This window comes from Neoarius graeffei, chromosome 1 (assembly GCF_027579695.1).
Source record: "Neoarius graeffei isolate fNeoGra1 chromosome 1, fNeoGra1.pri, whole genome shotgun sequence".
Classification (NCBI taxonomy): Eukaryota; Metazoa; Chordata; class Actinopteri; order Siluriformes; family Ariidae; genus Neoarius; species Neoarius graeffei.
In genome coordinates, this window is record NC_083569.1 from 2,136,660 (window position 1) to 2,162,272 (window position 25,613).

General features: G+C 40.3%; 1 protein-coding gene across 1 annotated transcript in view; it reads right to left on the minus strand.

Annotated features, from left to right (window-relative positions):
- Positions 1-333: 333 nt before the first annotated feature.
- Positions 334-25,613, minus strand: part of LOC132890695 (KN motif and ankyrin repeat domain-containing protein 3-like) — a 46,317-nt gene continuing 21,037 nt past the window's right edge. The window contains exons 8-10 of the mRNA XM_060927824.1: positions 25,290-25,432; positions 21,627-21,827; positions 334-2,588 (exon numbers count right to left, since the gene is read on the minus strand). Of these exons, the coding sequence (XP_060783807.1) occupies positions 2,475-2,588; positions 21,627-21,827; positions 25,290-25,432 (458 nt within the window). The 3' untranslated portion in view covers positions 334-2,474. The remainder of the gene's footprint in view (positions 2,589-21,626; positions 21,828-25,289; positions 25,433-25,613) is intronic.

The following is a 25,613-nucleotide window of genomic DNA, read 5'->3' on the forward strand; positions in this document are numbered from 1 at the left end:
TCGGTGTCTGTGTTGTAGCAGTGTACTAGCAGCTAGCTGTTAGCACTAGCTAATGTCAACAACATCGTAGCTGGTATGTTACTGTAGCAATGTTTACGTTCAGTCATTTGGATGACTGTTAAAACCTTTCAGTCTCAAGTTTTTCCTTTACTGGATTTACTAGTTTACTGAGCTAGCGCGCTCGGGCAAGCTGGGAGCTAGCGCACGCTAGGCGGCCGGCGCGCTGGCTCAGTAAACTAGTAAATCCAGTAAAGGAAAAACTTGAGACTGAAAGGTTTTAACAGTCATCCAAATGACTGAACGTAAACATTGCTACAGTAACATACCAGCTACTGTTGTTGACATTAGCTAGCTTGACGTTCAAAATGGCGGACACCGGGGCGTCACGTGACCCTGTGATGTCAGGTGAAAAACCTCAATATTGACGTCGAGCATAGAGGAGCATGTCGTTCTGCTTTGGGTTTCGGCAGCATGGATGCGCTTTACATGAAAGAAGGCACTGATGTGTCTGCCATCGATAAAGGTGTAAAAACAAGTGGAGGTGGGCTCGGCTGTACAAGAGAGGTGAAAACGGAAAGCCATTTAGTTCATGGTGCAAAAAACTAAACATTCCAGCATTTGTGTGGTTTGCCATAAAAAAATAATATACGGAAGCAATGGAAAGAGAGTGCAATAAATTGAATATATTGATCCATTAATTAATTGATAATAAAGTTATCAGTTCTAAGCAGGGCTTTGAACCAGAATTTTTTTCCTATTGGTTCGTTCCGAACAGAAACGGAATTTTAACGTTTCCGGTTTTGGGTTCCACCATTAAATAGACGTTCCCGAACCGGTTAGAACAAAAAAATTTGGTTCCCGGAACGGTTAATTACGTTCCCTGTCAGCTGTTTAACAAATGGCTATAAAATGATGTCTCTGTCTCATCCAGCTTAAGCCAAATGTAGGCTAATTCTATTACAACCTTCATTAAATAAGACAAGAAATAATTCAAAACAATTATTATTTCAAATGTTGGCGATTTGGATTCTCAGTATGTCTTCCCATCTACACAAACAGAAAAAGTGCCAAAAATGAAAGAGAATTCGTTTAGTGTGTTACCAAAGGCTAGTCAGGCCCTATGCATTGATAGGCTAACAGAGGTTAGCGTCATTTAATGTTCGCGAGCCTTTCATTAACGTGGACAAATATATTGATATCGTGTTTGAAATTGACGTTTTTGAATAACGATGGACTGCAATATTTACCTCTTATTTAAGATGTGGAGACGTGATAGTAGTCCACCCTCCCGCTCTCTCCATTCAGTCAGCGAACGTCACACAGGAAGTGAACCCCAGCGGGTCATAGAAACTTGCGCAGGAGAAGAATGACTTTTTTATTTGTAGGCTACGGAAACTTTGAGGAACGAAATAAAAACCGGTATTAACCGGTTACCATTATTTTTAATAAGCGTTTCTGTTCCGGAACATAAAAAATAATAAAGTTTCTGGTTTCATTTCTGTTCCATGTGAAATAGAAAAAGTTTCGTTTTCGTTCCTTGAACCGGTTCAAAGCCCTGGTTCTAAGTTAACCATTCTCAGAATTTCATCGAAATCCACCCATAACACCCTCCCCCCCCCGTAAATTTTCAGTCAAATAATTTTTTTTTGCTTTAATCCATGTGGAGTGTCTCCATTTTCTTTCAGCTCCTTTAGCAGGAATCCTCCCTTCCTCCACACAGAGAGAGAGAGAGAGAGAGAGCTCATCATGTCTGATATATTTGCAGAGGTGAGGGATGAGACAGTCAGGAGGTTCAGGACATACCGCACAGGTTTGTGACACACACCAGTCTCACTGAGGGTGAATTAAGATCAAACACTCAATTACAACAAATATCACTGCATTTAATGCACTCATTCTAATACGTTATCGTTTCTATAGTAACCGCTTGTTCTCAGTGATGTGTACGGTACAGCGGACGCTCCACATGAACAGAGTTTTTAAATCGTTGCTATGGTGAAGTTTTCTGTAACCCTGTGGAAGGCTGTGTAACGGTCAGAAGTGAAGCTGGGACTTTACATTTTCTGACGTCTTCAGGACAGGAGTTTACACTTCTTTACTGTTTCTTTGTGGTAACAAGGCAAACTGCGTTTTTTTTTTAAATTATTATTAACTTCAAGACAGAATGAAGAGAGGCTGGTGAGGGAATGAGTGTTTATAGCTGCTATAATGTAAGTAACAACAGGACTAACCTGTTTGAAAGATATTTGATTGAAGGATCAGAAGCAGAGCGTCAGGATGATAAATGAGTCGATAAAGTCGAGATTGTTAATTTGTGCAAAATCAGAACTGAGGAATATGCTAGCACTAATAATAATAATAAAAGCACCTTATTATTCAAATGAACCAAATTACGAAAACTAGATATTCCATAGTGAAGCTACAGAAGGAGTCCTGCGTGTTCGTGACATTCTCCACAGAGCAGGTTCTCGTCTCTAAGCCATCTTGCATTTATCGTGGGCTTTAGTGTTGGTGGTCCGAGCTTTGAGCAGGTCTGCGATCTCCGTGTGTGACGCCTGTGTGGCCAGAGACAGAGCGCTGCGACTTCCCTGGAACACACAGAGCAGATGAACGTTACACCCTGACCGAGAGAGGAGGACAGGAAGTGTAGCATCTCTACTGGAGATCAGCTCACTCTTCCCAGAATCCAGTTAGTCATTGTTGGGTTTTTTTTTTTTTTGAAGCAAATGATCGCCACTCTGTTGCTCTCTGTGCAGCAAAAAACCTTGAACTTTTCCTTCATCTATGTGCCATTCGTGGAAGCTTTGAACACAGTATTCCTGATCTTCTCTTTCTTTCCTGGAGGCTCAAGAGACGGCTGAGGCCTGTTAGGGCCGTTACAACGGAATATCCAAGCGAAAACAGAAAGGATCGGACGGAAGAATTTAAAATATAGATACTTTTGAAAAATATCTTCAGTTTTAATTTACAACTTAAGATCTGTGGCACAGGATGTCTTGGCGTTGGTGTGGTGTTTTTGGAATATCGCTAGCATCAAAAATGGAGACCCACTTTGACACAGAGGATTCTGCAAAGAGTGAGACGCCCCTTTATTTATTTATTTGACAGGGACAATGCACAACATACAATTGAGCCAGATTATAGCCACAAGGCTAATTTTCATCTGTAGTCCCTGGACAGGAATTGATGTTAAAAAAAAAATACAACAAAACATGTTATGGGTGGGACTATGTGCAGATATAGGCCTACTGTATACTGCAGTAACAAGTACATAGTTTAAAAAAAAACATGATATATAATAAAATAAACACAAAGACACAAGATCGATGACTAAAAATGTCCACAGTGCTGCCCTGCTTTTAGCCATTTCTTAAAGTGCTGATGACACGAACATGACTCTATGCAATTTCTTAAATAAACTATACAACATGGCAAACATGTTACAACCCCGATTCCAAAAAAGTTGGGACAAAGTACAAATTGTAAATAAAAACGGAATGCAATGATGTGGAAGTTTCAAAATTCCATATTTTATTCAGAATAGAACATAGATGACATATCAAATGTTTAAACTGAGAAAATGTATCATTTAAAGAGAAAAATTAGGTGATTTTTAAATTTCATGACAACAACACATCTCAAAAAAGTTGGGACAAGGCCATGTTTCCCACTGTGAGACATCCCCTTTTCTCTTTACAACAGTCTGTAAACGTCTGGGGACTGAGGAGACAAGTTGCTCAAGTTTAGGGAGAGGAATGTTAACCCATTCTTGTCTAATGTAGGATTCTAGTTGCTCAACTGTCTTAGGTCTTTTTTGTCGTATCTTCCGTTTTATGATGCGCCAAATGTTTTCTATGGGTGAAAGATCTGGACTGCAGGCTGGCCAGTTCAGTGCCCGGACCCTTCTTCTACGCAGCCATGATGCTGTAATTGATGCAGTATGTGGTTTGGCATTGTCATGTTGGAAAATGCAAGGTCTTCCCTGAAAGAGACGTCGTCTGGATGGGAGCATATGTTGCTCTAGAACCTGGATATACCTTTCAGCATTGATGGTGTCTTTCCAGATGTGTAAGCTGCCCATGCCACACGCACTAATGCAACCCCATACCATCAGAGATGCAGGCTTCTGAACTGAGCGCCGATAACAACTCGGGTCGTCCTTCTCCTCTTTAGTCCGAATGACACGGCGTCCCTGATTTCCATAAAGAACTTCAAATTTTGATTCGTCTGACCACAGAACAGTTTTCCACTTTGCCACAGTCCATTTTAAATGAGCCTTGGCCCAGAGAAGACGTCTGCGCTTCTGGATCATGTTTAGATACGGCTTCTTCTTTGAACTATAGAGTTTTAGCTGGCAACGGCGGATGGCACGGTGAATTGTGTTCACAGATAATGTTCTCTGGAAATATTCCTGAGCCCATTTTGTGATTTCCAATACAGAAGCATGCCTGTATGTGATGCAGTGCCGTCTAAGGGCCCGAAGATCACGGGCACCCGGTATGGTTTTCCGGTCTTGACCCTTACGCACAGAGATTCTTCCAGATTCTCTGAATCTTTTGATGATATTATGCACTGTAGATGATGATATGTTCAAACTCTTTGCAATTTTACACTGTCGAACTCCTTTCTGATATTGCTCCACTATTTGTCGGCGCAGAATTAGGGGGATTGGTGATCCTCTTCCCATCTTTACTTCTGAGAGCCGCTGCCACTCCAAGATGCTCTTTTTATACCCAGTCATGTTAATGACCTATTGCCAATTGACCTAATGAGTTGCAATTTGGTCCTCCAGCTGTTCCTTTTTTGTACCTTTAACTTTTCCAGCCTCTTATTGCCCCGTCCCAACTTTTTTGAGATGTGTTGCTGTCATGAAATTTCAAATGAGCCAATATTTGGCATGAAATTTCAAAATGTCTCACTTTCGACATTTGATATGTTGTCTATGTTCTATTGTGAATACAATATCAGTTTTTGAGATTTGTAAATTATTGCATTCCGTTTTTATTTACAATTTGTACTTTGTCCCAACTTTTTTGGAATCAGGGTTGTATACTGAACAATAGAGGGCCTAGGATTGAACCCTGAGGCACCCCTATTGAACAGATATTTTCAGTGGAGAGTGTGTCAACCTTGGAGAAGTTCAGCCAAATATAAATAAATAAATAAATTTTATATATATATTTTTTCTGGTTTACAGCCAGCGAGGATGGACATTATAGGGTGGTCCCGAAATGTATGGGAAAAGTTTTTTTTTTTTTTTTAACCAAAACATTCCGACCACCCTACCATTTTTTTTTTTACATAGGCTAAAAGAAAGCAACAAGCAAAATTTCAGAAAAATTGGTTAATATTTAGAGGTGCCACACGAGGTTGCAAATCGGGTTAAACCATTAACATTAGTTGGTGCGTAGACTGTTGCAGAGAAGATCTCAAACCCCCAAAAAGTCACAGTTCTAGAGGGAATACGCCACTTCTATGAAAAAGAAGAGGCAGGAAGAGTTTATAGACTGATAGAAGGTTAACTTTCATGCACTAAGGGGTTCTTAAACAACGAGCACTGATCGTAATATGCTGATGAAGTTGTGAATGTTTTTCTTTCTGTGTTTTTCAGACGGCTAGCAACAGTAATACAAGTAGCACCGGTGGTGCAAAGCACAAAACCAGAAAGGACAATTATGTTTGGTTAATCGGTCGCACTTCCAAGGAACTGTCTGGGAGAAAGCTTCCTTCTGCTCGGGAAGTCCTTAGTGTGTTCTTTTATCTTCACAAGATACCAGAATACCGAAGGGTTTAGAAAATCACAGACAAGTAATAGCTATTGTTACTGTGAACACAGGAAGTTATAGTACTGTATTGTTTGTATTAATATGAAACAGTTAATAAGCCACATTATTTTATATTGAGTCTTGAGTGAAAACTTTAATGGCTTTGTGGCACCTCTAAACATTGTTCAATCTTAAACAAATTTTGCACAATAACTTCTTTTAGGCAATGTAAAAATAAAAAGGTAAGGTGTCCGTAACAAAATCCTAAAAAAAAAAAAAAAATGTTGAGACCACCCTAATGGACATGCAAGTGTGAGGTCCACAGGCGTACCTCAGCAGTTGCTTTTATTTTCCGTTAAACTTTTCAAAAACCCTAGAAAGTAATTGACACTCTGTCGTGGCGCATGGCACAGTATAACTTAAGGGGTCTTAAGGATATTACGCCGCTGTCTAAGCGAACGGCCAGACCCGCGCACACAACCAGAATGGCGACCGGCTCTCCTAAAGGTGAAAGCCCTACTCTTGATGCAGTGATGGCAGCCATTCAGGAAAGTAAGGAAGAGCTATCAAGACAGATTGATGCTAAAACAACTTCCATCCAGTCCTCATTCTCTAAGATTGAAACGGCGATGTCAACACTAGCGGACCAAGTCGAAGAAATGGAGGGACGCATATCAGCAAATGAAGATTACAGTCCCTCAAAGATAAAGTGGACGACTTAGGCCCTGTCCACACGGCAACGGATTCAGGTGAATACGATAACATTTTTTATCGTTTCAGCCTGGCGTCCACACGGCACCGGCGTTTTGGGTGCCCCAAAACGATATTTTTTGAGAACGGTTTCCAGAGTGGAAAAATCTGGCAACGGCGCCGTTGCGAAGTCGTCTGGATGAGTAGAACGGATTTGTTTACGATGATGTCACAACCACATGACTAGAACAAGCAGCACTCTCGCGCACATCATTCGTAACAACGACAGCAACAATGGCAGACCCCAGAGTAGTAGTTGTTCAGTGCTGCAGTCACTGCTAAGTTTAGCAGACAAGAGAGTCGGTTTTTCCTCGCGTAGTCGCAGCCGTCTTCTTCTTGTTGTTGTGTGCTTGTTCCTGTGAGTGCTTCACGCCGGGTAGAAGAAGGGGTTTATGCGCATGCGTCCTACTTCTTCTATTGTTCTGGTGTCACCGATGGGACCGTCTTACAGCGCACGTAAAGGCGTGGCATGTGTATTGCATCGTTTTCAGCAAGCGTTGCGTTGCCATATGTACCTGATATTTTACTGATCTGTTGCCCATGTGGACGCGATTTTTTTTTTACCCGCTAAAAAAAAATCTCGTCGTGTGGATGTAGCCTTAGAGAACAGGAGCCGGCATAACAACATCCACATGCTCGGGCTCCCTGAGGAGGCCGAAGGCCGCGATGCTGCGGGATTTTTGGAGCGAGTCATACCAGAAATCCTCGGTATCGAAAACTTTCCTATCCCCATTACCTGTGAAAGAGCTCACTGCCTGGGAAACCCCCCGCTGGCAGAGGGGACACGCCGAGGCCGAGACCCATGGTCGCTAAGCTCCTCAACTTTAAGAACCAAGAGAAAATAATGCGCCTCGCCAGACAAAAGGGAGAGATTCATTACGATAACAGCAGGGTTTACGTCTTCCCAGACTGCAGCCCCAGTCTGCAACGCCTTAAAGACGCCTTTAAGGATGTTAAAAAGAGCCTTCGGGCAAGAGGAATTGTCTGGGTCTAATTTAGGCAGGGTTAATGAACTTAAAAATGTTGTTGCTTTGGTGTCCTCAGTCCCATGTTCTGTCTTATATAGTGTCTCATAGAATAATTGAAATTCACGACTGATGTCATGTGGATTAAAACGGATCTTCCATCGTCTGTGATAATAGAATGTATAGTTTTTTCGTTTTCTTGCCTTTTAACGTGCCAAGCTAATTTGTCGCCAAATTCGTAGTAATGATAGCTGCTCCGAGCTAAATCAGCTTCAGCCTTATTAGTACATAAGTTATTATACTGAATCCGTTTTAAAGACAAGGTATTGAGCACCACTTCACTTTTAGTGTGAGCATGATCACTTTCGTTTTCCAAATTCGCGAGAGTTTTCTTTTTTTTCTCTGATCTTGTGAGAGCTGTATGATAGGATCTGGCCTCTCATATACGCTTTTAAGGCCTCCCGTATAAAAGCATGAGAGGAGGAGTTAATATTCGTTTCCATAAATGCATCAATGTGAGCGCTCATAAATCTAATAAATTCAGGGTCCTTCAGCATATAGGATTTAAACCCCCAGGTAAAGCGTTTCGATTGTGTAGTATCAATCTCCCAGGTTATTTTTATAGGATTATGATCGGACAGTGTAGCTGATGGATAAGAGCAATCAGTGACCCTGGCGGCCATATTGTAGGGGATTAGAAACACGTCAATTCTGGAATACGACTTGTGAACATTTGAAAAGAATGAAAAGTCTTTAGCTTTTGGGTTAAGTTGCCGCCAAATATCACACAGTCCCAAATCCCTCATCCCCCTGAGCAGAATTAAAGCAGCCTTAGAGTGATTAAGAGATCTTGGCGTGGATCGATCTAATCTGGGGTCCAATACCAAACTGAAGTCACCACCAGCCAAACAGTGCCCCTCAGCAGTTGCGAGTTTTAATACAAGCTCATTAAAAAAAGCAGGATCGTTGAATCTTCCACTACTATCTTTCTCTATTGATGTTAATTTGAAGTTCAATTTTTTATTAATAAAGATGGCTTTTGTGTTGAATGAGGAGTGGTAGACGTGTCCCACCCAATCGCTCTTTAGTTTGATATGCTCTGCATCGGAAAGGTGAGTTCCTTGAATAAATGAAACATCAACGGACTGTCTGTCTAAGTACGGCAAAATTTTCCTCCTCTTAATCGGAGAATTGATTCCCCTGACATTCAAAGAAATGAAGTTTATTTGGCTAGTCATATCTTAGTAACAGATGCAACTTAAGTATATTGGGAGCCTCAGTGCTTACATATAAAATGAAAGTTAGGTGAGTAACTGTGCTTTTAAATAAAAACCGTACCGACCCACCCATTGATACCCTTAGTACTAAACAACCCCATTGGGTAGGTAACACTCTACTCTCTCTACACGACCTCTCAACAGTTAGAAAAAAAAAATATATATATTAAGCATCAAACCATGGTGCAAATTCAAAAAAGCAGTTATATATCAAAAAGAAAGAAGAAGAAATTAAAAATATATATATATTACTAGGATTTAAAGCATAAACACGAGATTTGGTAGCTCAGCGTGAAGCAGACTAGAAGTACAGCATGATCCAGTGGCTTATAAGGGGAACGGCATGTCGAAGGGGAACAGAGTTAAATGATTACCTGACCCATGTTGGTGATCTATGCCCCCTGGTTCCGCTAATATAGTTTACTGAATTAAAGAAAACAAAAAAGTAAATAATACCACTAAGGTACACAAGTAAAAAGATAAATAAATGAAATATTAGCAACATCACCGACAGCCAATAAATAACTAAGAAGGGCGGTCAAAGTAAGTAAATATTGGTGGATACAAGAAATAAGGGGAGCGAAGAAGAAAGATAAATAAAATAATATTATAATAATTTTCTTGCTACTCAAAATAAAGTGAACGTATGTTTCAAAAGGTCAGCTGGATACAGCCACTATTTTTTGTTATAACCGTATTAAACAAAAGTCTAAACGTCCACCCGGGAGTGGGACCGTCTTTTCCAAACATACAGGACAACTGTATCAAGAACTTAACCGAACCTTTGCAATGGCGCCCCAGTGGACTTACAGTGGTGCTTGAAAGTTTGTGAACCCTTTAGAATTTTCTATATTTCTGCATAAATATGACCTAAAACATCATCAGATTTTCACACAAGTCCTAAAAGTAGATAAAGAGAACCCAGTTAAACAAATGAGACACAAATATTATACTCGGTCATTTATTTATTGAGGAAAATGATCCAATATTACATATCTGTGAGTGGCAAAAGTATGTGACCCTTTGCTTTCAGTATCTGGTGTGACCCCCTTGTGCAGCAATAACTGCAACTAAACGTTTGCGGTAACTGTTGATCAGTCCTGCACACCGGCTTGGAGGAATTTTAGCCCGTTCCTCCGTACAGAACAGCTTCAACTCTGGGATGTTGGTGGGTTTCCTCACATGAACTGCTCGCTTCAGGTCCTTCCACAACATTTCCATTGGATTAAGGTCAGTACTTTGACTTGGCCATTCCAAAACATTAACTTTATTCTTCTTTAACCATTCTTTGGTAGAACGACTTGTGTGCTTAGGATCGTTGTCTTGCTGCATGACCCACCTTCTCTTGAGATTCAGTTCATGGACAGATGTCCTGACATTTTCCTTTAGAATTCGCTGGTATAATTCAGAATTCATTGCTCCATCAATGATGGCAAGCCGTCCTGGCCCAGATGCAGCAAAACAGGCCCAAACCATGATACTACCACCACCATGTTTCACAGATGGGATAAGGTTCTTATGCTGGAATGCAGTGTTTTCCTTTCTCCAAACATAACGCTTCTCATTTAAACCAAAAAGTTCTATTTTGGTCTCATCTGTCCACAAAACATTTTTCCAATAGCCTTCTGGCTTGTCCACGTGATCTTTAGCAAACTGCAGATAAGCAGCAATGTTCTTTTTGGAGAGCAGTGGCTTTCTCCTTGCAACCCTGCCATGCACACCATTGTTGTTCAGTGTTCTCCTGATGGTGGACTCATGAACATTAGCCAATGTGAGAGAGGCCTTCAGTTGCTTAGAAGTTACCCTGGGGTCCTTTGTGACCTCGCCGACTATTACACGCCTTGCTCTTGGAGTGATCTTTGTTGGTCTACCACTCCTGGGGAGGGTAACAATGGTCTTGAATTTCCTCCATTTGTACACAATCTGTCTGACTGTGGATTGGTGGAGTCCAAACTCTTTAGAGATGGTTTTGTAACCTTTTCCAGCCTGATGAGCATCAACAACGCTTTTTCTGAGGTCCTCAGAAATCTCCTTTGTTCATGCCATGATACACTTCCACAAACATGTGTTGTGAAGATCAGACTTTGATAGATCCCTGTTCTTTAAATAAAACAGGGTGCCCACTCACACCTGATTGTCGTCCCATTGATTGAAAACACCTGACTCTAATTTCACCTTCAAATTAACTGCTAATCCTAGAGGTTCACATACTTTTGCCACTCACAGATATGTAATATTGGATCATTTTCCTCAATAAATAAATGACCAAGTATAATATTTTTGTCTCATTTGTTTAACTGGGTTCTCTTTATCTACTTTTAGGACTTGTGTGAAAATCAGATGATGTTTTAGGGCATATTTATGCAGAAATATAGAACATTCTAAAGGGTTCACAAACTTTCAAGCACCACTGTAAATACTTGGGCATAGAAATTCAAACCTCTGTAGATAAAACCTTTAAAGAAAATTATATCAGTCTCTTAGACCAGGTTAAAATAGATTTATAAAACTGGAGGGACCTTCCGTTATCACTAATTGGCAGAGTTAATCTAATTAAGATGTGTGCATCCTCCCCAAATTCTTATACCTTTTCCAGTGCATCCCATTTAAAGTACCCAAATTTTTCTTTGACGACCCTAAATAAATCTCGATGTAGTTTTCTTTGGAAAGGTAAATCCCCCAGAGTCAAACTATCAACTCTTCAGGCTGCATACTCTAAAGGAGGGTTAAATCTTCCCAATTTTAGATGCTATTACCTTGCAGCTCAGGTTCGCTCAGTATGGTGCTGGCTACATGGGGACAAATGTGTGGCAACATGGCTCCCTATACATAGTTTTCACTGACGTCACGGCATTCCGGGGAACGCCCTCCAGCCGCCATCTTGTGAGTCAAACAAAACGGACCATCGCCATTACCGGCTACGTTATCTCGGACGAATTTATGAAGTTATATAGTCAGTTTTCTAAAATAAAGATCGATGTCGGCAAAATCAAGCAAACAGAAGTATATAGATACATTAGACAACATCGGTATGCAGCCAAACTGGCCTTGATTGGGGGAATTGACCCCTACGAAGTGGACAAAGATGCATTTTCAAGTGACTATGCAGGGCTGCCAAAGCCTGAAACTGACTTCATCAAACTTTAAAGGCTGTCTGATATATGCAACTTTATACATTCTAGCATTAAATAGACTGTTGAATGTTATGCAACCATAATAAGTTGATTAAACACAAATCAAATCATACAGAATAGACCTAAAATGTTTTTCAAAAATGACCCTTGCATGAGCGAAGTGACAAGTGTCAAATAGAAACGTGACAAACGAGCGATATTAAGTGTACATTACAATGTAAACGTACACTCAGCGGTTCCAGTTAGGCATCCTCCAGAGATTGTTCACACAAGGTTTTGGTTTCCAAAAACAAACTTAAACACAATTGATTGCTTATTTAAACAACTTACCACTTATAAAATGATCGGAGCAGACTTTGCTGTGCTTGGAAGGCTGATAATCCTTGCGGTTGATTCTCGCAAGCCATAGATTTCTCCTTTGTATGCTGAGTTTCTTTGTTTGCTCGCCTTCGTGCTCCCGTACAGTGGGAATTCCATAAAAGCTCCGCTTGACGTCATCATCTGACCTATTACGACAGCTGTGAATACAACAGGTGTGCACCATTGCTAGCTTTAAATAGCCTGCTTGGGTTCTTTTGAAGACTTTGTACTCGCGCGTTACAATGTGTGCTCAGTCACCCGTACGGTAAGCTTGACCCGCAAGATGGCTGCCACTAGGGAATCCCCGACTCTGTGACGTCATGTGAAAACTATGTATTGAACAACACCAATCAAAACGTGTTCCGTCGAAGTCTCTTCCTTTCCTAACCTCTAAGAAAATACTCCTAAGCATTACTAAGAACCCTATCATTTTGAAGCTCGTGCTGTCATCGGTCTGAACATCTCTCTGTTTCGTAAAACTCCTCTATGTGATAATCCCAACATTTCCCATCAGATTACAGATGGAATATTGAGCAATTGAGTTAGTAAGGGCATAAAAGCAGTTGAAGATCTGTATATCCAAGGTGAATTTTCAACAACTGATAGAGAAATTCAAACTACCCAAACATAACTTATTTAAATATTTTCAAATTAGACACTGGATCCGCAATAACTGTTCAGACTTCCCTCATATCCGCCCGGAATCCCCGTTTGAAAAATATTTAATGTGTGAAACATTAAACACTAGTAAGGGGTTGATATCTGCTATTTATGTTATTTTAAATAATAACCTTACAAAATATAATAAGAATAATACAAAGAAGAAATAGGAATCAGATCTTAACATAAGATACGACGATAATGACTGGTGTAATATCCTTGAAATCTCTGTCAGTACTAATCTCAACAAAACACAGACAAATGCAGTTTAATAGAACTTATTATACTCCATATAGACTGCACGAAACACACCACAACTCCTCTCCAAATTGTCAGAGATGTAGAAGCCGTGCGGGGGACTTGCTTCATATGCTGTGGAAATGTCCGAGCTTGGAAACACATCATTAATATCGCTTCAAAAACTACAGACGTCAAGATTCCCCCTGACCCGAGGATATGGATTCTGGGAGATACAGTATACAAACTCTAGATGTAAGCTTTACGAAAAAATATTTCGGTTACAGCTGGTAAAAAATGTATTTTGCAGAATTGGAAATCAGAGTTTCCTCCATCGCAGAGACGATGGTTAAACGAATTAACATCCTACAGCACACCTGAAAAAACCTTATCCAGTGTGAGGAGGAACCCAGAGTAGTATGAAAAGATACGGGGCTCGCTCTTGGCCTTACTACCATCATTACATTACTTTAATTAGTATGTCAGTATATAACTTGCTCCCCTTTACTATTTTGTCTACTAAACTTCTATGATTTTTATGATTATTTGGGACCTCATGCATCATTTGATTGTATTTTATTTTGATTTTCAGATGTAACCAAAGGTGAATTCATGCAATTGATTATTTATTATAAAATGAGTCATGAAAGTATTCCGGATTTTCATGAAAATTCCTCCGGATTTTTTCTGCTAAGGCCAAACAAAATAATATATGTGTTTCCGGTTACCCGACCGACCCTGTAAAAGCACTGCGACCCTTCAACTGTTTATGACCACGATAAACAAACTATTTCTCACGCCCGACCCTACCTGCTTGGCAGCCACCTGGCGAGTCAAACGAGAACCGCTAGAGCGTGTCATATAAACCACTCAGTATTTGCCGAAAGACACGAGGCCCGTCAGGAGTAAATTGACAACCAACACGCACCTCCCTCTACTCCAGCCCTTTCAAACCAGCACGGGCACGGCCTGGTAGGACGCTGCCTCGCCAGTCATTCGCCACCGTGCAAGCGCTGCTCAGCGACTTAAGTTTTGATTTGATCCATGGCTCCAGCCCACCTTTAAACGTTTATAACTCGGACACCGAAGGCCGCAGCAAAGCCAAATTTCGTAGGCATTTCTAGACAGGGGTCACCGTTAGATGCAATCGAATACATAGCTGAACAACGCTGCGTATTCTTGCTAGCGTTACAATGATGATTATCTTAGATTTTTAAGTAGAAAAACTGGCCACCCTTGTGTTCATGCCTCGCAGGGTGGGATGTAAATGACTGCTTGCACATGCGCAGTATATTTCATCGATTCTTCGGGTGCCTATAAAATGGAGGTTCGCCGCGGAACAAACAGCGACACAGTGGACAGAAATGTTTGCTTGTCAAATCAGCCTATTGCAACGCAAAAGATATTCACAACAATTAAAAATATTTCCAAATGAAGAACTATAGAGTAACTACAGCATTGTTTCCTACAACAAATCACACAGTTCTGACATTCTGGGATCAGTTGCAAACATTTAACGAGTATTTTGCAAAAAAAGTTTTCAAAGGAAACGTCTCACTTTTTCCTACCTACCCTAGAAAATTTGTCGTAAACTTTTGGGATAAACAAATTTTTTTTTTACCTACCTACCCTATTTTGAAAACCCAGGAAACACATATATTATTTTGTTTGGCCTAATGACGAAATACCCAGAAATCCGGATGTTTGACAAAACTCTTGAAACTCTCCCGTTTCCCGAATGGAGAAATTTATTTTTCGGATTTTTCGCGTTCCTAGACGCGGTGTAATACTTCGCATCGTCCTTAAACAGCCCAAACATAGGTCACTGATTACAGACAGGTGTTCTTTGTTAACGGCGTGCGTGCCAGAGCTCGTTAGGCGCCTTCAGGTGTACGAGCTAAGGCGTGCAGGACTGACAGTTCTGCACAAGCGCAACACGATCGCACTAGAAAGCACGGTCAAGCTGCCAGTGTAGCTGTAGTCTTTTTAGTTGCGAATTACGAGCATTTCCTCTTGTGTTAATTCGCCGTGTCAAAACAAGCGAAACTTTCCTCCTTCTTTCGACGTGAAGAGAGATAAGCAATTTCCCATCAAAGTTGCATTTTGTGGGGTGTCGTGGCTCAGGTGGATAAGGCGCCATACCATAAATCTGGGGACCTGGGTTTGATTCCGGCCTGAGGTCATTTCCCGGTCCCTCCCTGTCTCTCTCTCCCGCTCATTTCCTGTCTCTACACTGTCCTGTCCAATAAAGATGAAAAAAGCCCCAAAAAAAATCTTTAAAAAAAAAAAAAGCTGCATTTTGTGGTTTCGAAGCTAAGTTTTAGCGCCGTTTCTAGAACACATCAAGAAACCGTGGAAGAAACAGCAGTAATGGAAGAGCCGGTTTCTAAGCTGCCTAAAACTAGCAATGGGAATTATTTTTTGTTCCATAATGCAGTCAGGCTGCCAGTCAGTGTGCGACACACACACCCTGAAAAATCCTAGCCACGCCCCTGATTTACATGAGAAATTTGGTATCCATTGGTGTGTTTAAATTTACAGACAATACGAACTAATGTAAACAATCGGCTTCAACTCGCATAAATCTGAATTGGAAACGTTTAGCTCACTTTCGCTTACGCAAACGCACAACTCTACTAAAAGATTGATAAACGAGGCTCAACGTCCCCGACATTGAAACCTGAAAGCTTTAGAAACTCTAACAGGCCTTTACTGTTTAACAGTGCTGTTTTGGGATTTTGCTGAGTTTACCTTCAACTGTCTGACTTTTTTCCAAAAGTACTGAACTGTGTAGCAGGAAGATCACCGCGTTTTCTAAACGCACTCCTGAAAATGACTCATTAACTCGGGGAATTAAATTTGATATTTTTGACATGTTAATCATTAATGTACATGAAAGAAAAAGGCTTAAAAGTTATAATTTGTTTTAGTGAAAATAAGTACTAGAATGCACGGGTTTGCGTGTTATGTTATTAAAATATTTTCGGGGAACGTTGCCCCCCACATATCTTAGTTTGACTTTCAAAAGTTCAGGGTTTTTTTTCCTTTGCTCCACTTTCATCTCTATATAATATGTGTGTATTTTTTTTTATCCGTACCAGGACTGAGGATGGGGGCTGGTGAGGGGTTCTGATTTTGTATGTTTGTTCCTTTGTTTGTGAAATTATACATAAAAAAGACTTCAATAAAAATATCTTTTAAAAAATTATGGTCAAAAAATAAAATTTCTAATTTTACTTTTTTGCTTTTTTGCATTTACCGAACACTCAATGTTTCTTTTGTCATGTTTAATAAGAATAAAGATAGCATCTTGCTTTATCTGGCCTCTACTGTGGAAATTATTTTTGATTCCAATTCAAATGCTTTTGTAAAATTGATTTCCATATAAAATAACTCCATCATGAAGAATTAAAGCCCCTCCTTCACAGATGAGTGAAAATATTGAATACATTTCCTCTTTTTGATTGCTTGGGTTAAAAATGCCAAGTTATGATGACTGAATTGATTATTCACTTAAATATGAATAATATGATACATTTTGGGTATTTGAGATGCGAAACAGGACACAAAGATGAGAATAACGGCGGTGGTAAAAGAACAGCGACTGTACCGGCTGAAGGTCGCGCGGGTCTCTGCTGCGGCGCGCGAGCAACGGGACATCGCTACCACACCAGGCGAGGGCGGGGCAAAATGACTGGCCGTAGATTCTATCAAAAGTTCGATCTAAATCGACCGTGGTTGCAAAATATTGGCCAAAAATACGCAAACACTACGAAATATGAAAGTAAGATGAAAAAGAAACATTCTGTTGCCTTATACTGCAAGACTAAAACAAAATAAAACTGTCAAAACTCACCTTTTCAGTGATAACGTCCGAACAGATCACCCGCGTAACAGAGAGACCGCAAATGGAAGCACGATCAACTTCTACCTGCTGGAGTGGAAAATTCCATTCTACACATGCAAATTGTTAATGCGTGTCCTTCCCCGCACACAAATAACATGCTACGGTAAAAAATAGACCACGGCTCATTTTATAGCTCAGAAATTCATACAAGACCAGCTACCATCGTAACATATTCTGTAAGAAACATATTCCATACCTAACTTTCAGCTTCCGTTTTAAAAAACAAAATCGCAGATTTATAACTACATTTTTATACGGCGTAGTGATTTTAAGTTCCTACTTTTGGTGAGGTCGTGACCTCGACCCTGAGGCTTTCCGTTTAGATCAAAACACACGGTTTTGGGTTTGCAGAAAATGGCGATGATTATTCTGTGAGCGCACCAATCCTTAGGTGTATAAATTTACAACTTAAAATACAATCAGTGATAACTGTAGACTTTTCCGTGGACTACAACCTTTTTAACGGAACGCGATGTCGTCGACCGTTTATCATGTCCCAGATCAAGCCGACATTTTTCCACAAATTCTGAAGAGTATTCACATCAAAGATTTAGTTTTATCTGGATTATTTCTTTCATCGTTTTATTTCAAATTAAAACCATCACTATTCAAAGCCGTATAGCTTATTGACGGAGAGTATATTTAGTGGGGTACCCCTACAGTACCCAGTTTCTGAGACAGACCCAGATATGAACCGTGAAGTGCAAAATGGCTGCTGTAGCTAACAAGTAGTGAAAACGTACAGCCATGAGAAATTGGTCATGTGTTTCCTGACGCTGTATCGAACACCGTTTGTGCTGATTTTATTTATTTATTAGTTGTTTGTTTGGTGAGAGTCATTTTTCCCCCTTTGTCTCTATGGTTTCCTCTTCACACTCTCTTTAATCAGTGTTTTAGAAAGCAGGATACAAACTTACTGGTAAGTAAATTATTTATAAGGTGCTCTATTAATAAAGAACCAAGATCCAGATGTGCGCACACACACACACACAGATGTTTAACTGAGGACAAGTGACGTGATGTTGAGGTGATTATTGACTGTTGTACCAGTGAACATTTCAAAATGAACAAACTCTGTGCCTTGCAGTTATGTTGCAGCGTTATCTGAATATCTTTGATCAAACATAACCCCTGATCTGTGACCTGATTGGTTGAGAAGTTAAAAAAAAAAAATTTTTCACTTGACTTTTTTTTTTGGACAAAACTAAGACACCTCATATTTTAATAGTGGCTGCTTCTTGGAGGAGGCAATAAGATTAGGATTTAAAAAAAACCCTACAAACAATTTTGCATTGCAGTAATGAGGAAGTCATGGTCTAATGGTTAGAGAAGCAGGTTTGGGACCAGAAGGTTGCCAGTTTGATTCCCTGGAACAGTGGGAATGGCTGAAGTGCCCTTGAGCAAGGCATCGAACCCCCAACTGCTCCCCAAGAGCCTCTGCTAAATGCCATTAATGCAATAATAATAATCCTGAGAGTCAGTCTGGTCATGTGATATCTCATCTGTCCGACTCTGCAAAATCTGGCTTTGTTAAAAATGTATAAATCTAAATATTCAAATGTGTATTAATGAAGTACATGGAGAAATTCCTGCCAAAAATAGTTTATGACCGAAATTTAAAAAAGGAAGATAAATAAATAACCCATATGATGAAATTTAAAACACGACCTCAGCTGTTTTATACAGTATTCAACTTGTAATTATCAAAATACCGTACGCTGTTTAAAAAAAAAACAACAAGGGGAAAAATTAATTCCCCGTTCATTCATTTTTAATAAACCGGCAGATCTGTAAACTTTTTTAGCATCACTTACAAATATTTAAAAAAAAAAAAAAGTGATCCCTGTCAACAAATAGTTTAAAATAATAAATACAAAGAAATGCAGGTTTGAATTTAAAGCATACAGACATGAAGCATCAGGTGTTCAGAAGCGGAGATGTAACTGTGGCCACTAGGTGGCGTGCTCACACGGAGCCGAACACTTTTTATACTAAAATGTGTGACTCTGTTCTCATACACACTGTTTTTCTCCTCAAGCAATAAACATACAGTGGTGCTTGAAAGTTTGTGAACCCTTTAGAATGTTCTATATTTCTGCATAAATATGACCTAAAACATCATCAGATTTTCACACAAGTCCTAAAAGTAGATAAAGAGAACCCAGTTAAACAAATGAGACACAGATATTATACTCGGTCATTTATTTATTGAGGAAAATGATCCAATATTACATATCTGTGAGTGGCAAAAGTATGTGAACCTCTAGGATTAGCAGTTAATTTGAAGGTGAAATTAGAGTCAGGTGTTTTCAATCAATGGGACGACAATCAGGTGTGAGTGGGCACCCTGTTTTATTTAAAGAACAGGGATCTATCAAAGTCTGAGCTTCACAACACATGTTTGTGGAAGTGTATCATGGCACGAGCGAAGGAGATTTCTGAGGAGCTCAGAAAAAGCGTTGTTGATGCTCATCAGGCTGGAAAAGGTTACAAAACCATCTCTAAAGAGTTTGGACTCCACCAATCCACAGTCAGACAGATTGTGTACAAATGGAGGAAATTCAAAACCATTGTTACCCTCCCCAGGAGTGGTCGACCAACAAAGATCAATCCAAGAGCAAGGCGTGTAATAGTCGGCGAGGTCACAAAGGACCCCAGGGTAACTTCTAAGCAACTGAAGGCCTCTCTCACATTGGCTAATGTTAATGTTCATGAGTCCACCATCAGGAGAACACTGAACAACAATGGTGTGTATGGCAGGGTTGCAAGGAGAAAGCCACTGCTCTCCAAAAAGAACATTGCTGCTTGTCTGCAGTTTGCTAAAGATCACGTAGACAGGCCAGAAGGCTATTGGAAAAATGTTTTGTGGACGGATGAGACCAAAATAGAACTTTCTGGTTTAAATGAGAAGCGTTATGTTTGGAGAAAGGAAAACACTGCATTCCAGCATAAGAACCTTATCCCATCTGTGAAACATGGTGGTGGTAGTATCATGGTTTGGGCCTGTTTTGCTGCATCTGGGTCAGGACGGCTTGCCATCATTGATGGAACAATGAATTCTGAATTATTCCAGCGAGTTCTAAAGGAAAACATCAGGACACCTGTCCATGAACTGAATCTCAAGAGAAGGTGGGTCATGCAGCAAGACAACGACCCTAAGCGCACAAGTCGTTCTACCAAAGAATGGTTAAAGAAGAATAAAGTGAATGTTTTGGAATGGCCAAGTCAAAGTCCTGACCTTAATCCAATGGAAATGTTGTGGAAGGACCTGAAGCGAGCAGTTCATGTGAGGAAACCCACCAACATCCCAGAGTTGAAGCTGTTCTGTACGGAGGAACGGGCTAAAATTCCTCCAAGCCGGTGTGCAGGACTGATCAACAGTTACCGCAAACGTTTAGTTGCAGTTATTGCTGCACAAGGGGGTCACACCAGATACTGAAAGCAAAGGCTCACATACTTTTGCCACTCACAGATATGTAATATTGGATCATTTTCCTCAATAAATAAATGACCAAGTATAATATTTGTGTCTCATTTGTTTAACTGGGTTCTCTTTATCTACTTTTAGGACTTGTGTGAAAATCTGATGATGTTTTAGGTCATATTTATGCAGAAATATAGAAAATTCTAAAGGGTTCACAAACTTTCAAGCACCACTGTATCTAGTGTTTAGTTTCCCCAGGAACAAAATCCGAAATTCCAACCACAATTTACTGCTCGTTTCTTTTAAATTCACGCACAAGACGTCACACCGCTTTATACTGTTCTCTAAAGCAACAAACAAAAACATTCACAAGTAAAATTAAACCTGGAAACAATGAAATTATTATTATTATTATTATTATTTTTCCTGTTTCAATTGTTGTATAAATTATGATCATTTTTTTCTCTTTTGAAAATTTAATAGCAGAAATTAATTAACACTCAATTGATGAAATATTGACTGAAAACACTGATATGTTAAGCCTAGGTCACAACCGGACGTACAATTTTTTGGCCGTGCGATTTTTGGCGTTTCCCAAATTGCTGCGTTTTTTGGGGGTTTTTTTGTTCGTGGAGAAAGATGCACGTTGGCCGCAAGTTTGTCTTGCAACCTGAAAAAAACGTAAGCGCCCGGAGAGTTTGTTTGACATGACAAAGAACCTCTGCGGCCGGTCTGCGGCTCGAAAATCAGCACGTCACACGCGCGCCCTCCGTGCGTTTCTTGCGTTTTTTGCACGTAGACCGGCCGTAGGAGCGCGTGTGACCGAGGCTTTACATGAAACTTACCACAAAAAAAATACAATAAAAACCTCTATGATTTGTAAATCATTGTACATTTTGATACTGGGTATTCAATCTTTTAAAAACTTAAAATTAACGTATTCCGGTAAACATTTCTTACATATTAACCAAAAACATAGGGTTTTTTTGGTCATTTATAGATTTACAGAATCTATGTTAAAAATCATGTGACAGCACAGATGTCCCTCGTTTCTGTTAGTTACATTAGAATAAGATCTCTAAAATTGTTTACAGATTGTTTGTTACTGAAGCGACTTTCTGGTCTTTGAATGATGATCTTACTGTACCTTATCGGTGAGGTTCACGTCGCAGTCAGGGTCCTGCAGCAGAATTCGGACGATGTCGGCGTGTCCGCGGTCACAGGCGCTGATCAGTGCCGTGGTTCCCGCTTGATCCTGAGCGTTAACATTTGCTCCATGTTCCAAGAGGAGCTTCACCGTGGACGCTCGGCCGTGTCTGACCGCCAGGTGGAGCGCCGTCTGACCCACCTGGAGGGAGCGTACAGCACGCGGCGTATAAGTGTTTAATACACGTATCCAATCAAATCCTTGAGGTGATGAGAAATAATAAACACCAACAGAGCTACGTAGAGTTGGAAAAGAAAAGTAAATAAAACTAACAGAGTGTCCGTGGCTCCTTAAAAATGTGTCTGGGTGATGCATCATAAATGCTCACAATGCACTTCTCTGAGAGATCCCTGGGAGCTTCAGTATCGAGATACGATGTTTTTATCCTATCGCCAAACCTCCTTAACCTCGGTTTGGAAACCTTAGTCATTCCATCACACATGCTGAGGCTAGCAGGAGCTGCCTGTTGTTGAGTCAGCGTTCACATAGAAACCTTAATAAACTGAAAACGTCAATTACACCAAAGTACTTTGATCACCAACAAAATGTGCCTCTGATAAATGACTCCAAAATCCAAATTCACACTCAATTTGAACTTGCATTAAAAAAGTTCCACTTTTCCATAAACCCGATTTAACCCTTTGATGCAAGACATGGGTCAACAACGACCTGCATTCATTTTCCAGGTTATTTCATGCTGACTGAGTTTTTCTTTGCTCTATCTTTTGAAATCAGTTTATTTTATGATTGAATATTCCAAGCATTCTTTAAATATCTTGTTTTTAATTACCACAAATCATTAATTTATTTTTTTCTTTCCTACTTTATGAACAAAAATACTTTTTATATTACTACACATGGGTCATCCAAGTGTGGTTTAAAATTAAATGTCTTAATACTATAATAATAATAATAATTTGCTTCAAGTAATTACTTTAGCAGTGAATGGGGCCAGTTATTTATTTATTTATTAACTATGTCGTTAGCTAAGCCAACTACAATAAAATTAGCTAACTAAAGTAGAATATGTCAACAGCTAGGTAGCTAATAGTAATTACTTGTAACTTTCTGACGAGTAATCTACTCACTCTCAAGGGAACCTAAACATCAATTTTTTTCTAAGGTAATGTTAGAACAATTGAAAAACATTCCTTGCATGTATGAGACGGGCAAAGGGCGCTGTGCTGAGCTGTGAAATGTCCGACACAAGCACAATTCACAGTTCCCACCAAACGCTGGAGTAAATGCATGCGGGTCGGTTCTGACCCATGTGTGTAAACTTGATGTAGAATTACAAAAGCTGTGCTTGTTCCTAACTTAAGAAAGGAAAAATAAAAATGATGATTTGTGCGAAACAAAAACAAGATATTTACTGCATATTTGGAAAAGTAAATGACAAAATGAATTTATTTCAAAAGTAGATCATAGAAACACTCAGCCATACATGAAATAAGCTGGAAAATGAACGCAGGTCGCTTTTGACCCATTAGAAGGGTCGTGATACAAAAAGGGTTTTTATTCAAAAGTAAAATAAGGATGTATGATGATCAAAAACAAGTTAATTGAGGAAAACCTCGAATACTGAATGATGGAATTAATTTACTGCAAAGATATAGAAGATAAAATCTCAGCCGGGTCACTTTTGACCCATGTTTTGCATCAAAGGGTTAAGCAAGATGCTGATCCAGAAGTCCAGGCGGATTTTTCCAATCCTGATCCAACTCCTCCGACCCTACAGTGTCTTGCAGAAGTATTCACCCCCCTTGGTGTTTGTCCTGTTTTGTCGCATTACAAGCTGGAATTAAAATGGATTTTTGGAGGGTTAGCACCATTTGATTTACACAACATGCCGACCACTTTAAAGCTGCACATTGTTGTTTTATTGTGACACAAACAATAATTAAGATGAAAAAACAGAAATCTGGAGTGTGCATAGGTATTCACCCCCCCAAAAGTCAATACTCTGTAGAGCCATCTTTTGCTGCAATTCCAGCTGCAAGTCTTTTGGGGTGTGTCTCTATTAGCTTAGCACATCTAGCCACTGGGATTTTTGCCCATTCCTCAAGGCAAAACTGCTCCAACTCCTTCAAGTTAGATGGGTTGTGTTGGTCTACAGCAATCTTCAAGTTACGCCACAGATTCTCAATTGGATTGAGGTTTGGGCTTTGATTAAGCCATTCCAAGACATTTAAATGTTTCCCTTTAAACCACTCCAGTGTAGCTTTAGCAGGATGTTTAGGGTCATTGTCCTGCTGGAACGTGAACCTTCGTCCCAGTCTCAAACCTCTGGCCGACTCAAACAGGTTTTCCTCCAGAATTGCCCTGTATTTAGTGCCATCCATCTTTCCTTCAGTCCTGACCAGCTTTCCTGTCCCTGCAGATGAAAAACATCCCCACAGCATGATGCTGCCACCACCATGCTTCACTGTAGGAATGGTGTTCTCAGGGTGATGGGTTTGCGCCACACATGGCGTTTCCCATGATGGCCAAAAAGATCAATTTTACTCTCATCTGACCGAGAATCTTCTTCCATGTGTTTGGGGAGTCTGCCACATGCTGCTGGGCAAACTCCAAACGTTTTTTTTTTTAAGCAATGGCTTTTTTCTGGCTACTCTTCCATAAAGCCCCGCCCACTCTGTGGAGTGTACGGCTTAAAGTGGTCCTATGGACAGATACTCCCATCTCCGCTGTGGATCTCTGCAGCTCCTTCAGTGTTATCTTTGGTGTCTTTGTTGCATCTCTGATTAATGCCCTCCTTGCCCGGTCTGTGAGTTTTGGTGGGCGGGGCCTTCTCTTGTCAGGTTTGTAGTGGTGCCATATTCTTTCCATTTTGCTATAATGGATTTACTGGAGCTCCATGGGATATTTTTTATAACCCAACCCTGATCTATACTTCTCCACAACTTTGTCTCTGACCTGTTTGGAGGCTCCTTGGTTCTCATGTTGCTTGCTTAGTAGTGTTGCAGAGTCAGGGTCCTTCCAGAACAGGTTGATTTATACAGACATCATGTGACAGATCATGTGACACTTTGCACACAGGTGGATCTTAATCAACTAATTATGTGACTTTCGAAGTGAATCGGTTGGAGCAGCTCTTATTTAGGGGTTTCATACGAAAGGGAGTGAATACTTATACACACCAGATTTCTGGTTTTTTTTTATCTTAATTATTGTTTGTGTCACAATAAAACAACAAGTTGCGGCTTTAAAGTGGTCGGCATGTTGTGTAAATCAAATGGTGCTAACCCTCCAAAAATCCATTTTAATTCCAGCTTGTAATGCGACAAAACAGGACAAACACCAAGGGGGTGAATACTTTTGCAAGACACTGTAGGTGAAGTTAGCTGAAAAAAGTCCATGGGGTGGAATCAGACCTCATCCAGCTCCTCCTACCTTGGTTGAATGGAACAACAACCAAAGAGAATCCAGGGGTTCCAGGGTTCGGTTTAGAGGAAGAGTTGGTCCAGGTCTGACTCCACCCCCGGCACCTGTGCTTCTGCAGAGACGACTCGGTTTAAGAATGACCTTATGGAGTGGTCACCTGTTCTCTGTGCATGTTGTTTCACATCAGTGTGAAATCATCTCTCCAGCGTTGTAACTCACCTGACCTGCACGAGCGTTAACATCTCCAAACTCCATCAGCTGCTGCACCACCTTTATATCTGTATCGGTGTCCAGCGGCTGGAGAGACGCCAACATGACCGCTGTGTACCCGGTTTTATTCTTCAGGTCCACGTCGCACACACCTGGAGAAAAGAGAGAACGCAGCTGCGGGAGAAAATTTACTGCAAGTAAAACCTTTTTATTTCTGAATATTTTAGGATATGGTTTATTAATTTTGGCGTTATAGCAGTTTCTGGTTCCAGAGCGGTGTCCTGTTTTTAGCTGAGCAGTAATTCAGGATTGGGCCGGCTGCCTTGAACAGTG